Consider the following 16,408-nt stretch of genomic DNA (forward strand, 5'->3'; position numbering starts at 1 on the left):
GAGCTTTGTCACGTTTGTAGCATTATTGGACCTTTCATAAAGGTAGCCATTGATAGAGTCATTTCCTAGTTATTATTATTATAATTATTATTGTAGGAATGAAAGGCCTAAAAGTATATATTGGGTCGTGGGCCTTGTCCAAGGACGTTTAGTAGTCCAAGGACAAGTAGATGTTAGGGAAGAAGTATGAGTCAGAGTGTCACGAACAAATTATGACCATGAAGGTTTGAGTAGGTAGTCCGACGAAGAATGCCTCCTTGGCTAAGCAAAGCAGAGATCAGAAGGTTTGATCTGCCATCAAAGGCAACACTCCAGAGGATTCTATTGATAAGGATAAACCTTAAGAGAGAATAGGACAAAGAGAAGCTGAGAAATATCTAAGAAAAAGCTACTACCACCGTATTGAATGCTCTGCAGCTAACTTTCTGGCCGCATTAATGTGGAGGTGATACCTGAACAGTGATATTCAACCTTATAGCTACTCTAAGAGACTTCAAGAAAGTGTTGATGGGACAAGGATCAAAATCAGCAACTTGACCTACACGTGGAGACTGGAAATGAAGAAAAATAGAAGAATATAAGGGAGAAAAAGGCCTTTTAAAAGGGATCTATCTGAGAATTTGGAGAAAAAACATTGTAGCAACAGGAACTGAAATTGTAATCAAGTCTAAAAGAAATATATACAAGAATTGTTCTCCTCAGACGTTGCCGAGGAAAGATTTCTTTGCTAAAAGCTTATTTTTCTTTGTTTTCTTATCATCTTTTGTCCCTTGTGAGCTTTGTTCAATTCATTGAAATAAATTCATTGTATTTGACTCTTTGGACCTTAATCCTGTTATCTCTTGGGCTTAGGATCCAAACCGCGCCCTTACAATTATTATTATTATTATTATTATTATTATTATTATTATTATTATTATTATTATTATTATTATTATTATCATTATCATTATCATCCAAAGAGTAAGAATACAGGTTCTAATGTAGTAATGTGAGCTTAAATTCCATCTTTGCACCCAAAAAAAAGTCAATTTTTTACTAATGCATCGACAGGTGTATTGTTAAAAGTTCATGGTTTCCTAAACAACCAAGAGGAAGGGAGAGGGTGAACCTTTTCTCCAAATGTTAGATCATTAGTAGCTAAGCATTTTCTTAATCCAATTACTAAACCTTCCAAAAGTACCAAATAACTTTCTCCAAATGTTTCTGGCTTGCTTAACCATCCACCTAAAAGTCCAGTGGCACAACTTTAATTTGTGTCATTTTCCGAAATACTGCCATTGCTGGTAGCTAGAATTGTTGTGAAGTGTCTATAATCTTTTCAGCTTAAAAACCCAAATATCCAAAATTGATTTAAGTTCGCCAACAGTAATCAGCAATTTTATAGAATCTATAAACAAGGTGTTTCTAGCTAACTTTTCTAAATGAAAGTATTGCTATATGAAAAAAAAAAAGAAAAAAAGATAGTTCTAAAAATGACTAGCCTCACTTGAAGGCTTATCCTAGATGCTACTCAATGTCACCGAACGTTTTTTGTCAAAGGAATAATGCAAACATTTTTAGGCATCTATTCAAGATTTTGACGTGAGGATAAAACTCAAAATTTTAGTTTTACAATATTTTTAAGGCGTAAATGTACTGTTAGTCCCTACATTTTTGGCGTTTTTTCATTTTAGTCCCTACATTTTATTTTTACCACTTTTAGTCCTTAAACCAATTAGCGCGTCTCATTTTAGTCATTTCCGTCAGCCAACTAACGGAAAGGGCTGACGTGGCTGACGGAGCGAATAAAAAATAATATAAAATGCCATGTCAGCATCTAATTTTCTTTTTAAAATAATTTATCAATTTTAACTATAAAAAAAAAAAAAACAGAATTAAAAACAATAAATTCATCCATTTAGATCTAATTCATCTTGACAAGAACACATTAAACATCAATGTAAGAACATAAGCCTAGAACCAAACACAAACTCAAAACACTGAGAATGAGAAAAAATAGAGAAGTCAAATCCAGAAAATCATATACAAACCCATCAAGAACACACAAGAGCACAAACCCAAAAAAATCATACAAACCCATAAATTAAACACAGAAAAATCAAATCCACATCATATTAAACATTAACACATTAAACATTTGAACAAGAAGACAAACCCAGAAAATTTAAAACCCAAAAAATTAGCATTGGATCCACATCAACACAAAATTAAACAAGAACTAATCCGAAAAATCAAACCTCCACACCACCAAAGCATCAAACACAAAACTCAAACCCAGAATTGTTGACGCCCAAACACAAAAACACTAAACTCTAAACCCAAAATTTCTGGCACTGATCTGAAACTCAACTCAAACCACCGATCCGAAACCTCCAAACCCACCAATCTAAAACCTCCAAACCCTCCAAACCCACTGATTCGAAAAGCTTGAACCGATCCAGAAAATCAGAATCTCCTCCTTAGAAAAGCTTGCACCGATCCAGCCATTGGTGAAGTGAAGCATGTGCCACAGGCCACGAATCGAGTGAGAGCGACGAATCGAGCTTGGGAGTCACTAGCGATGACGACCCATGAGCCGTTGAGCAAATCAGAGGTGTCCGACGAAGAGAGTTGCCGGAAGTCGCAAGACACAACATTTCTCAACGAGGACCACTGCCAAGGCCCATCTGAAGAAGAAGGAGTTGATGGGGTCGGGAGCTAGACAACTTCGTGGAGGAGAGAGAGGTAGGAGTGTTTTGAGGAAGAGTTTAGACTGGAAGCAAGAAAGGAAGTTCAAGAGCAAACTCTTGTGGGTCAAAAAGTAATTACGTTGTTGGCTTTGTAAGTGTTTTGAGAGTAAATAGTTAATGTTTGTTGATGTGTTCTTTGTGTTTTTAAATTTGAGTTTGTGTTTGGTTTTGGGATTGTGTTCTTAAGTTCTTGTGTTGATGTTTACTGTGTTCTTGTTCAGATGAATTAGATCCAAATTAATGAATTTATTGTTTTTAATTCTTTTTTTTCTTTTTTTATTTAGTTAAAATTGATAAATTATTTTAAAAAGAAAATTAGATGCTGACGTGGCATTTTATATTATTTTTTTATTCGCTCCGTCAGCCTTTTCCACTAGTTGGCTGACGGAAGGACTAAAATAAGACGCGCTAATTGATTTATGGACTAAAAGTGATAAAAATAAAATGTAGAGACTAAAATGAAAAAACGCCAAAATGTAGAGACTCAAAGTGTATTTACGCCAATTTTTAACCAAATGATTTTTGACGTTACAAAAATTAAAGAGATTGGAGATTGCAGTCTCTCAAATTATTCAGCGGTCACCTTGTTGGCAAATTTTAGGTTTTTTTTTTGTATCAATAAGAATTTCTTAATTGACAAATTCTTCCATGTTTTTTCCACTTCATCAATGTTTCCCGTATACGTACTATCATTTTTTTTTCCCACTTCACTATCATGTTTGGGAAAATATCATAAACCCGGCCCCCTCGATGTCTACCCAACATATCATGCCTACATCATCCGAATCACATATTATCCAACGAATTTTCAAGTAATCCCATGAACCATCTACTATTATTAATTATTAATAAAAATCTCACTGATACATTTATTGATAAATTTATAACTTTTTTTTAAGAAGGAATTTATATCTATTAGAATGACATGAAAAAACATTAAAAGTTTTGTTTAGTTTTCTTGGTTTCCATATTTAAAAAGAACTCACCTTAGTAAAAAAAAAAATATATATATATATATTAAAATGATAAAAGGGTTAATTATATATATTTTTCTACCAATCATATAGGATAAACTCCATTTATTAGCTTGTAATGTAAAATGAATTCTATTCACATAAATATATCCTATTAATATCTGTCAAGACTTGCCATTAAAATGTTTATATGTATAGATCATGCATTACACAGTTTACACTTATACACTAACATCCCTCAAAGAGGGTTTTTTTTTTTTTTTTTTTTTAAATTTAGATATAACAAAATTTGACAACATTTTTACAAGTGAGAAAAGAGTATTTGAGATTTTGTTGAGCCCCTAAAATTCTGGAAAAGTATCATAAATCTTCTCTTATTTTTGGTAACAACACTTAAAATCCAAAGGTGTTACTTTTATTTTATCTTTCTTGATTTTTATTGATATTATTTATTCATTTTGCTTATCACAAGTGGGGAAATGGGGGATTTGAACCTAGATTGAGAAGTCTACAATCTAGCAAGTGCATCAACACATTGATTAGTTTCTTTGAATATGTGTTGGACTATTATGTTGGAGAATATCTTCAATAGGTCATTAAGGAGGGTTCCAACATAAAATTTTGCAAGGATGAGTTAGAAAGAAAATTTACAATAACATCTATCTAGTTCCACAAAAAGGGAGGATCTTTTGGCTAAGGGAGGATCTACCCTTAGTGATAACTTTGTTTTGTATTCTCATCCCCCTCCCCCTATTTTGTATTAGTTATTATTGGATGCTTAGGGTATTTCATACTCGAGACTTTGTAATCCTTGATTCTGTTTAATTAAATTCCCCTTTACCAAAAAAAGAAAAGAAAAAGAGGGAGGTAACTCCAAGCTGTTGGGCAATACTGCAATAGTAAGCCCATCCTTTAATGCCACAATTCCACCAAAATACTATATGTCACCCCAAGAGATCTAGCAAAACCAGTAACCCATTCCCCTCTAAGCAAGCCCCCTCCACTTGCTTGTCTCTTTCTTTCACATTGACATTCTCACTTTTCAATCTCACTGTTTTAAAAACCAAAAAAGCTAGTACCACACACTTTCACATACATTTTGTTACAACTGTCCTATGTGATAGATTATGCGTAGTGAAAAAAATAGTGGATCCATGTGATAGTGACAATAGCCAATCATAATATGCCACATAGAATAATTGTGAAAAAGTGTGGTACTAGCATTATTGTTTAAAAACAAATAAATGAGAAAACCCAATTTCAGCCTCTCTTTCTTTCACAATTTCACTAACTCATTCTCCATATTCCAAACAATTAGATATGAAAAGCTGTTGAATCTTTTTCAATGACAAAATGCATCTTAGAATTAATTTGGAGAAAAACCTTTCAAACTACCTTAATAGGGTGATGTGTGTCTTTTCAACTTGACTCAACTGAATTCCACACCACCCATTATAAATGGTAAATTTCACTAACATACCCTGAGATTTAGGTTAATATCAATCAGGTTTAATTCAAAACCAACTAATTTGGCTCCTAAATATTTAGTTATTTTTTCTTAACTGTTTTTTTTAATTAAGTTGGCTTTAGGGACCAAATAAATTAGCTTTGAAATGTCTTAAACTTAGTTGGTATTAACTTAAACTTCAAGATATGTTAATGAAATTTACCCTATCATAAAACCCGATTAACCTAACTTAACCATAGGTAGTGTGGAATTTAGTTGATCAAGATAGAACGCATTCCTTAACAAAAAGAAAAAAGAAAAAAAAAAGACACATGACACCATTTTAAAGTAATTTGAAAGGTCTCTCATCCTTTTCTAATCCACCCAAGGTTTGAGTTTTCCGGTTTTGTGGGTTTTACAAACCGGATTGTAACCGGTTCCCCGAACCCGATCTGACCCACGATGCCACAACACCAAGCGGACCTATGTGGGCCTGGAAGGCAGTTAAAACTCCAGAGCCCAATCCCTCAGAAGCCCGCGTCACAGAGCTCGGCCTGGTTTTGAAATCCGAAGACTATCCATCATTTGGATGGAGCACAAAACAATTTGGCAGCAAAAGAAAAGGGACAGTTTTTAATTTTATAGCATACATGAATGGATGACTCTGAATGAGAGCGTCCTTTGGCAGTATCGAAAGGATCATTCACAGAGTCACACCTCAAAGTGTTGTCAGCTTATAAAACTACTATTGACAACACTTCTCATTCTCAAAGCGTTCTCTCAGCTTTCTTTCAAACCTCTCTAAATTGATCTCATCAATGGCTCAATTGGCCGCATCTCAGGTTCACTACCCATTATTTTCAATCTATCTGTCTGTCTCTCTCTTTCTTTCTTTTTTTTTCATTACCCAAATAAAAAACATGGGTCTGGGTCTTTGTCTTTTGACTTTTGTTTTACTAATGTTTTTGGTGTGTGGGTTTGTTTTTCAGGTTGCTGTTACTGTTCCTGTTGGAAGCGATTTGTCCACTAGGAGATCTGTGTTTAAGGTTTTTCTAATCTTTTCTATTTTTCTTTGATTAATTTTGTGCTTAAAAATGCATACTTTTTTTAAATCCATAATTAAATGGTTTAAGTGTTTTTGTTAGTTCTTACCTCTTTGTTTTATGTTTTTGTTGTTGTTGTTGTGGATCATATAAATTAATGGGCTTGTTCGGTTACTTTTGGTTTTTATGATTGCGCAGTCTTATTTTAAGTTTACATTCGTTTGTGAATTTGATCAACTGTATTATTTTTTACTGCTTTTTTTATGCTTCATTTCGACCCTATTGAACTAAAAGATTGAAATCCAAATCCTTCTCTTCAATTACTTTTTTTTTTTTTTTTGATAAGTCTTCTCTTCAATTACTTACATGCAAATGAACCAGTAAAGAAATCGTAAAAGTTTCTGAAAAAGTGTTTTCAGTGTCAGCTTTTTTTTTTTTTTTTTTTTTACACTTTGAATGAGTTTTAAGTAGTGGAGGTTTGAGTTCTGATAGCCAACTTTGTGATTGATTTCTCATTATTTTTCTCAATTTTGGAAGCATGAGTTTTAGTTTTAGTTTAATTGCAATTGGCTCAGATTGTTCAAATGGGTGGTAATTCATTGAATTGATTGCTTTTTCGTTCTTTAGAAACTGTAATAGTGTTGATGGGTTATTTACAATGAAGCCTGTGTAAAACTGTTTATGTCTTTTACTTTAGCTTTCAAGGGGAACAATCACTTACTTTTCCTTGGGAAAAAATATTTTGCAGAAAATCTTTGATCAAAGCAATTGACAATTCACTGTTTTCTTCTACTGTGGTTTTACTCAAGTCTTACAACATAATCCAGCACCCGAATTCACTTTATTGTATGGCTTTTTATCTAACTGTTGCCCCTGCTAAAAACCCCATTTCCTTGAATGTCAAAAGGATGAAAAAAAGAAAGAAAAAGAATTGAAGTCACTGTAATGAAATTTTATTGTAACTTAAGGAAAGAAGCTTATGAATTTGAAGTCATAGGTATCTGATTTGTCTTTTCAGTGTAGTGATCCCTGTGCATTGTCCTCAATGCCACATTGTATATGTATATAAAGGTTTAATAATTGTTTACATGATTCTTTGAGACAAATATGAATGATAATTCACATTAGAATTCATTTTACCTGATTACTGTATACAAATTGAGCTTCTCTGCAATATCTATGGTTAATGATTTTCTCAAGGAAATTGCTCTTCATTTTGTTGCAGACTCATAGCATAAGCTTTCATGATAAATCATGGGCGCCTTCCTTATCATTGGATTTAAAAACAAAGAATGCACGGTTGAGAAATCGACACATAATATGCCAATCAGTGCAACAAACTAGTGTACCTAAAGTTAATGTTTCCCCTTTATACCTTGAAGATGCTAAAGAGCCCCCACTAAATATACACAAGCCTAAGGAACCTTATACAGCAACCATTGTTTCTGTGGAGAGGATTGTTGGCCCTAAAGCCCCTGGAGAGACTTGCCATATTGTGATTGATCATGGTGGCAATGTTCCATACTGGGAAGGACAGAGTTATGGTATAATTCCTCCTGTAAGTAACTAGTTACCTGGTCATTATCCTCTTGCATTGTGCTTCTCTGGAGTCTTAGGTTCTCTTTCTAAGCTTATTATAACCAAGAACTATAGCATTATAAATGATGTTGTCATGCTACTGTCTAGGATAAGAGCATTAAATTATTAATAATAATCTAGTTTTTGTGTTCAATTCCATTTGATGGAGGATCTCAATTCATATCTTTATCCATATATTTATAATAATGTTCTTGCCATGCTAATAGTTGTATCTGTGAAGTACAAGTGTTCCATTGTAAAATCTATATAATCATTTTGTTGCACCACAGGGTGAAAACCCAAAGAAACCAGGGAGTCCACACAATGTTCGTTTGTACTCAATTGCCTCCACTAGGTATGGAGACACTTTTGATGGCAAAACAGCCAGCTTTTGCGTTCGTCGTGCTGTTTATTATGACCCTGAGACTGGAAAGGAGGATCCTTCCAAGAATGGTGTATGCAGCAATTTTTTATGCAACTCAAAGCCTGGAGATAGAGTTAGGGTCACAGGTAGGGTGTGCTTTACATAAAAAACATATTTAGTCAAGAATCACATCACTTGTTCACGAAATCTTTCATAATTAATTTTTCATATGCACTGATTAGCTGATATTAACAGAGAATCAGCAGTTTGATATAAGTTCCCAATTGAAATATGTGCAACAGAAGACATAATATTGGTGGTTTAGGATGTGGATAAAAGTGATTTTCATTGCTATTTTAAACACCATATAGGGTTTTTTTCAGCTGTATAAAATGAACAAATTGTTAATGCAGTTTCATAATTTGATAGGGGTAATTTAGGTAGTAAAAGGTGGGCAAGATAACCAGTTGCTACTGTCCAGATGGTCAATAGCCTGGATTATTTGTTTAATATAGGCTGGTGGATCAGGATCTACTGGTCAATGATTCTTTCATCAAACTTTGACATTTAGATGCTTTTGACGATATCAGCATTTGAAGGTTAGGAGGAAAGATGAAATAAACTCTCATATAATTTTTTTCACCGGTAATTTTAACATGCATGTGCTTAAATTTCAGTGTATTTTCTTCCTTCACCTTGGAAGAAAGAGGTTTACATCATGTGCCAAAAAAAATTTTACAGCAAAAGGAGATTTTCTTTTATTTAGGTTTAACTACAGTAATGTATCATTGGGCTTAACTAGTATATTATTCATAATTAACATAAATAGTAAAACATTACCTGCCTTTTCCAACCAAATCTGGCACATAAATGAGTACAATTTGAAGGGAAGACTTGTTAGCCTATGCCAAGGATTTTGTTCTTATCCTAAGTGAAACTTTATTTTATTCTTTAAAAACTTTTTATTTAAAATTTCTAGAGGGTGTAAAGTGCATTTTAGCCAATTTTTTTTAATGGTTAAATTGCTTTGTTTAACCTTTTTTGGTTTATTATCCTAAGGTTTTGCTTATGTTTCTACAGTTAATGAGCTCTAGCTCAAATGATGCCTCCTTCCCTTTGTATGAATAAGGTGGAGGGTGAGAGGTTCAAGCTGGTGCTGCTTTAGCAGTGTGTCTTAATGCTTGTTTAGTTAGGATATACTGTGGCTCAATTTGTTTTATCCATGATCACCATATTTGGAGGAATGGATGGATAAATTTATTTGATGTTGTTAATTCTCTGGTGTTGGTTTATCATAGATTTTCATTGTAATTTTGGTCTAGACTTGGCTTCTTATCTGCTCTTATCTGAATTTTATGGAAGGTCCCTCCGGCAAGATAATGCTTTTGCCTGAAGACAACCCAAATGCCACCCACATAATGATTGCTACTGGAACTGGCGTTGCTCCATATAGAGGCTATCTTCGTCGTATGTTCATGGAGTCTGTTCCTACATTCAAGTTCAATGGTCTTGCTTGGCTGTTCCTTGGGGTTGCCAATTCTGACAGTCTCCTCTACGATGATGAATTTAAAAAGTATCTTAAGGACTATCCAGATAACTTCCGCTATGACCTGGCCCTTAGTAGAGAGCAAAAGAGTAAGAGTGGAGGCAAGATGTATGTTCAGGACAAGATTGAGGAATACAGTGATGAAATTTTCAAACTGTTGGATACTGGTGCCCACATTTATTTCTGTGGTCTTAAGGGAATGATGCCTGGGATCCAAGAAACGCTTAAGAGAGTTGCAGACCAACGAGGGGAGAATTGGGAAGAGAAGCTCTCACAGCTCAAAAAGAACAAACAATGGCATGTTGAGGTCTACTAAGCTTGATGCTATGTCTTCCTGTTTCATGAAAATTGCATCAGCCTTTTGATGTTAGGAACTTTTTTTTATTTTATTTTATTTTTATTGATCAGTTTTTTAGATGAGGAGCTTGAATGGTAGTTATCATTTTTCTGTGTTATCAAATGACAAATAAGGCAAGTTTGATTCCCTTCTTTAATACAAATTAAGAAGCCCTTTCAATGGGATTCTTGCAGCATGACTTATTTTTAAACTTTGTAATGGCCAAAGCCAAAAGATGCTCTACTTTGTCTAGTGTAGTTGTCCTTTTGTTGGGACACTATAGTAGCCAGTAGAATAATTTAATCAATGCTGTGTTTTCTTAGGACCAATGTTCAAGGCTGGCTTGGTGTCTTTAAGATATATGATTGAGGTTCATCAAAAGAAGAAAATATATGATTGAGAAAAGTCCCCATTAAGCCTTCACAGGCGTTGGGTAATTGAATTCAAGACATGCCCATTCTAATATAGGTATTTAGTGTTATATAGAAATGTAATTTCTTAAAAATATTCTTGAGCTACACTTTTTTAAAATAAATCTTCTGCCATATTATAAAAAATAAGATACACTATTGATTAAACTCATTTTTATAACTTTTTTTTTTTAGAGTATTAAGTATTTTAACACACACATATAGAGAGAGAGAAGAATGTCTTAAATTTTTAAAACATGGTATAGCTTTTGAAAGAGATCTAGATTAGTTTTAAATAATTAAGTGGTTTCACATAAAATCTACATTGAATGGAGTAGAAATAGTTTTAGATTAGTTTTAAATAATTAAGTGGTTTCACATAAAATCTACATTGAATGGCGTAGAAATAGTTTTAGACTGACTTAAAATGGTTTCAAATAATTTGGAAGTAATACATATTCAAATTTGTATATGTAAACTTGGTCAAAATGATAAATGAAATGACACTTGGTAATTTTAAATTATAAATACAGTTGGCATGAAATTATAATAACTGAACTTTGTGAGAATTTATATAAGAGTAATGTTACAGTCACAAATTATTAATGTTGCCAGTTTTTTATTAGTTTTCATCTAGGTCCGCTATTAACATCATTTTTTTCATTTACCAATAACCATTTACCACAAATTTCTTACAAATTTGTAAGAAATTTTGTAAAAAAGTTTGTGTTTCTAGCATAATAATAATAATAATAATAATAATGATAATAATAATAATAATAATAATTAGCTGTTTGAACCTAGAATTTTTGAAAAAAAAATCATAATTATTACTAAAAATAAAATAGAGAAGGAACATAATAATCATTAGGCAAACGTATGTTCAGGGGTCTTTTTTGGTTGCTTGGCCAAGTGTAGTCCATTGGAGGGGTGACATTGCTAGACTTGGGTTCGTTTGGGGAGTTGTGTCCGGAACTCAACATTGGGTCTCGTGGTCCAACGGCTACCGGCGTACTTTTAAGTCTACAAAGCCATTAAAGCCAAAGTCTAAGAATCACGATAATAGTTGAATAAATATGTAATATGTGTTTGATATAATAGTTTTGATTAGTAGTTATGGAACAATTTGAAATAAAGTAATATGTATTTGAAGGTGAAGTAATCATATATTCAATGATATAAATTTAAAGATATGGAAGTAGAGTCACTTATCTTTGTATGGTTTGTAACCCCAGTTGTACAGCTTCTATAAGTTGATAATATCCCAGCAAAGTAACCCCAACGATAAAGAGGCAGTTTGTCATGATAACTTTAAGATTGAGGGGGAAAATGGGTGCAACTGAAGGAAGAGAGAGTATGTCCAACTGTGTGTAGAGGCTAGTGAACCTTGCCCTTCTTATCATGTACTTAAACGAGCTTTCCCTTTGACAATGCTCTTTTAGTTGTTGTGAAGTTATGAATAGTGTTGCCTTCCATGAGAAGGGTTTTTGTATGGAGTATTTGTGCCTTTTAAGAGAAGGGTTTTATGTAAGATGGATTTGTGCCTTCCATGAGAAGGGCTTTGATGTGAGATCTTAGTGCCTTCTAGGAGAAGGGCTTTAGCATTAGAAGTTTATGTCTTCCATGATAAGGGCTTTTAGTATGAGTGTTTGATATCTCTTGAGAAGTGTGGAGATGGTAAAAGATATAGATATTTGTGGGATGTAGTATTTGTAATATGTATGTTCTATGGAAGTATGAGAGATATGGAGGTTAAAGATAGTAAAAATATGAGATTATAATCGCTGGGAAGTTGTAGAGATTGCTTTCCAAGATGAAAAATTTTGTAAGAGAAGAGTATGGAGATGTGTTTAAGTATTTGGAGATAGGAGCAATAAGATAGGTGTATTTTCTGAATATGGAGAGTGAGAGAATGAGTATAAGAGGGGTAATAGTGTTGTAGTGTGTTTAGCAGTGTTGTTGGGATTTACTACTGGGATCTTCTGCTGGAGGATGTATAAAGGCTTTTGAAGGGCATTTATGAGCTAAGGGCTGAAGAGTTTAGTTCCTAATTTAGAAACTAAAAAACTCAAAAGCTCAGAACTTCATTAAGAGCTTACAAAGATCATTAGAGGAAGAGAGAATAGAGAAGTTTTATGAGAGAGTTGTTCTTCTTCATTGGTGTCCCCCCTTAAGGTGTTGATGGGGGGTTCTATTTAGAACTGAGTTTAAGAGGAAATTTTAGCAAATAATCTCAGCCAAAGTCTGTCCCAACTAGTAATGAATTTTCAGAAAATCCATCATAGGATTTGGCAAAAATGGTATATTTAGCTTTAAGATGTCAGGCTGCTGTTTTGGATAGGAGTTGCGAGGGAAAGAGAAGCAGAAAATGAAAGTATTTTAGCAAGAAAGAGATAGTTACTTAGTTGGTTTTAGTCTTAACCAAATAAGGAAAATTTGCAATGTTAAGGTTGCTGGGTTAGCTGTCACAGTTGTTCTGAAAAAGCTGTCCTAACTGTCAAGAAAAGCTGTCATAAGACAGCTGTTGCTTGGGGCAAAAGCAGATGGGGTTAGATGTCAGGCTGCTAGGATGGATATTTCATGGATTTAACTGAAAATGGTAAGATCTTTTTTAATGGATATCTTGCTATTTTGGGTATAGCAGTTGGCTGCTGGGATTTCAGTATTAAATGGCTGGTGATATCAGTTTTAGTTAGGTGTCAAGTGCTGAATATACTGCTTGGGTTCTGCTAGAAAGGCTTTCTTTTTTGGGTGTTTATATTTTTGGTCCAAGGTTCAATTACAACACATTTCTAGTAAATAATTGAATGATTGACTAAAAGTTAATGAAACTTTAGAGATTTAGTCAAGGTCTCATTGTGTTGTGACTTAATCTTGGTGAGCAAGAAGAGCATTTAGTGCTCTGCTCTAGCAGTTGGCAGGGGGATATCTGGTCTAATTGTGGTAGACAACAGCTAGGTATTAGAGATATCATGAATATTCTATATATTTGAAAATTAAAGATAGCCAATCAGATTAGACCATGTGTTTGAGTTGGATTTTAGCTGAAAGTAGCTGAAGGAAAAACTGGTTTTGTATCTCATACAAAACACATAGCGGAAGCAACAAATAAGGATCTATTTCATTCATGATTGATAACATGTACTATGTAAATTTCAGAATTTAAGAACAAGATAGCGTACCTTAGTATGGAGAAATTCAAAATAAAGATTAGAAGCACTTGGGACACTTTTAATCTTCACTCCAATTTCACTTTACGCCCAAGATGTGTGGTCTCTCAATCAGTTTTCAAAGGGAGAATGAAAGTGTGTGTCTCATACTCACATACACACCATTTCTTATTTCACCCTGAAAAAATTCTGTATGTTTGTCCCTTTATAAGTAACTGATTATCTAATTGGACTGGCCCATTGGGCCTTTCCAATTGGGCTTTAGTGTGTGGTTTGGAGTGGGACCAAAATGGACCAATAAGACACTAGCTCCAATGGGCCTTGGGCTTTTCCGTCAATTCTTGACAAGTCCAAAGTTACCATTAATTATATTTAATATCACTATATAAATATAATTGCACTCTAGGCCTTATTAATAAATTATATTCCAAGACTTTATTATGCATGCAACCCCTTCATTAAAATATTCGTAGTAATCCAAAGTCATGAATATAGACTGCCACTTTGAAGATTACTACATCTTAATTCTTGAGTACCCGGTTTAATCCTTTATGTTATTCGTCATATATTTATGAAATCCAATTTCATAAATATATACTTTAGTAACTCCTTACTAAAGTGGTTGAGCCCAACACTCTGAATAACTAAATCCATTAAACTGATCTCAAGGGAATATTTTGTATCTGCATTAAGAGACTATGAATTCGATCTTGAGAATATATGTTCCATCAACACTAAATGCGGATGCCCAATATACTGAGGTTTTGACCGTAACTAATAGATCTCACTCCTGATATATCAAAGCAACGTACATCTCATGATCAAGTCCATTATTCTCTCAGGATTTAGAGTTGATGTAAATAGAAGTCGTGAGATTTATTATTCATTTGACAGTCGTTAGAAGAATAATAAATCTCACAGCGGTCTAGTTCAATATGTCTTAACTCTTAAAACATATCAACATACCAACTAGAAGTCTCCACTTCCATGATCAAGACAAATCATCTTAGTTGATATGTTATAGTCTTCGCAGATGAAACGCCAAATTTCATCACCGACTACGAACTAAACTTCTGAGTTTACAAAGAACTTGTGATTTATATCTTCTGTGACTTTTCACATAAATCACATACAATGCATCTCATGGACTATGATAATGTCTTAGTTCATTTATAGATAGTCTCATATAATTAAACAATTTAATTATTAAATACATGCCAATAAATTGGGTTTTAGGGCATAAACCCCAACAGTAGCAATAAGATTTATGTAAAATAATATAATTAGGTTTCTAAATTTCTATAGGAACAACTGTGGATTGAATAAATAGTTATTTGTTCAGCATTTAGATGGCTAGAGATATTGAGTATTTGTCATATGATAAATATGAAGTTTTAGGAAAAGAGCAATGGAGAGTTTTATCATTTTAAGTGCTATGTAATAAGAGATACTTACCATATGTTACCATTTACACACAGACTCGTCAGAGTTTAGGGAGTTGGAGAAGACACGCCAAGTAACATGTTTCTTTTATCTACTTTGAATCGCTGGAGCCATACTGAACATACCTCTTGGCCCTCCAAACCACGACTTCCAAAGTTTCCTTAAAGATACTCATGAGCTTGGATCATAAGTTAAAGATGCGATGACGTACCTTGGGTTTTGTTGTCGTTTTGTGTGAATATGGGCTTTTGTTGAAGAAGCTGCTTTCCATGAATATGAGAGAGGTAATATGAGTCATGAGTTTTGATTCATTGTGTGAGCCCGATTCATATGTTAATGTTGATGATATCATGAGTTATGATCCCAATTGATGAAAAGAAAATGTGGACCATGAATCCGCCTCTTGAAGTAAGGATCTCACGGGCCATGTGAGCCAAATTCATGTAATTGAATAAAATATGAGTTTATTTTGGGTTTTAAATAGATTTACCTAAAAAAATCAATAATATGTTGATGTGGTATGGGTTGCCAATGAAGTAGTGCAATGTGGGACGAAAAAAAAGTCCTCAACAATGTATACTCTAATTATTTGGATGTGAACATATATTTTGGTTATTTTTCTAATTAGAGATTGTGTACTCTTATATATGTGCACATTAAAACCCTAACGCAATGGGCTGCTCATATGGGCCCCTACTAAGGCCTCTCTATAAGCTTAAATATTAACATTATTAATATTTGTATTGGTAATTTAATTCTTAAAATATTATTTAATCATATTAATAGAAATTATTATTATTTTTAGCTATTAGTAAATTAATGCATTTTACATATCTTATCATGAATCACACAAAAACATATCCCAAGTCTAATAATAATAAAAATAAATAAATAAAAGTATACTTTGCATTGTGCGGATAGATTTATAGTAATTGTGTCTTCAAATGAGTAATTAATAGTCTTTCAACTGTATGTAATGTTATTTTATAACATATTGCTCATTTATAGGGGTTCAGCAAATGGCAAAAGTCAATAAAGACATTAATTGATGAAGAATAAATTATGTAAGTTCAAGACCAAAAAAGAATTTCTTCCAAGACAACTCATAAAGAGTGAGTTTCTCTTCTAATATATATGCCTTAATTTTTAATGAAGTTGGTTTAATTCTATAATAATAATAATAATAATAATAATAATAATAATAATAATAATAATAATAATAATAATAATAAATTTTTTTAATGAAGTTTGTTTATTTCCTTAATAATAATAAGAAGAAAAAACTAGGCTTGGGATTTTGAAATTTTAAATCTTTTTGCCCCCCTCCCCCTCCCCCCAAAAAAAAACTCATTTGAATAATTATT

General features: G+C 33.2%; 1 protein-coding gene across 1 annotated transcript; it reads left to right on the plus strand.

Annotated features, from left to right (window-relative positions):
• The first annotated feature begins 5,761 nt into the window (after nucleotides 1-5,761).
• On the plus strand, nucleotides 5,762-10,214 carry LOC142636163 (ferredoxin--NADP reductase, root isozyme, chloroplastic). The gene is made up of 5 exons (XM_075810274.1): nucleotides 5,762-5,995; nucleotides 6,143-6,199; nucleotides 7,422-7,754; nucleotides 8,065-8,284; nucleotides 9,501-10,214. The coding sequence occupies exons 1-5, from the start codon at nucleotides 5,972-5,974 to the stop codon at nucleotides 9,998-10,000; spliced, it is 1,134 nt and encodes a 377-aa protein (XP_075666389.1). The 5' UTR covers nucleotides 5,762-5,971; the 3' UTR covers nucleotides 10,001-10,214.
• Nucleotides 10,215-16,408: the final 6,194 nt, after the last annotated feature.

Source organism: Castanea sativa, chromosome 5, assembly GCF_040712315.1.
Source record: "Castanea sativa cultivar Marrone di Chiusa Pesio chromosome 5, ASM4071231v1".
In the NCBI taxonomy this organism is placed as follows: domain Eukaryota; kingdom Viridiplantae; phylum Streptophyta; class Magnoliopsida; order Fagales; family Fagaceae; genus Castanea; species Castanea sativa.

Excerpts from the sequence above, each read along its gene's own strand:
- LOC142636163 (XM_075810274.1), top strand. The coding sequence starts at position 5,972 with ATGGCTCAATTGGCCGCATCTCAG. Across the intron at positions 5,996-6,142 it reads CTCAATTGGCCGCATCTCAG|GTTGCTGTTACTGTTCCTGT; the intron begins GTTCACTACCCA and ends TTTGTTTTTCAG. Across the intron at positions 8,285-9,500 it reads AGATAGAGTTAGGGTCACAG|GTCCCTCCGGCAAGATAATG; the intron begins GTAGGGTGTGCT and ends ATTTTATGGAAG.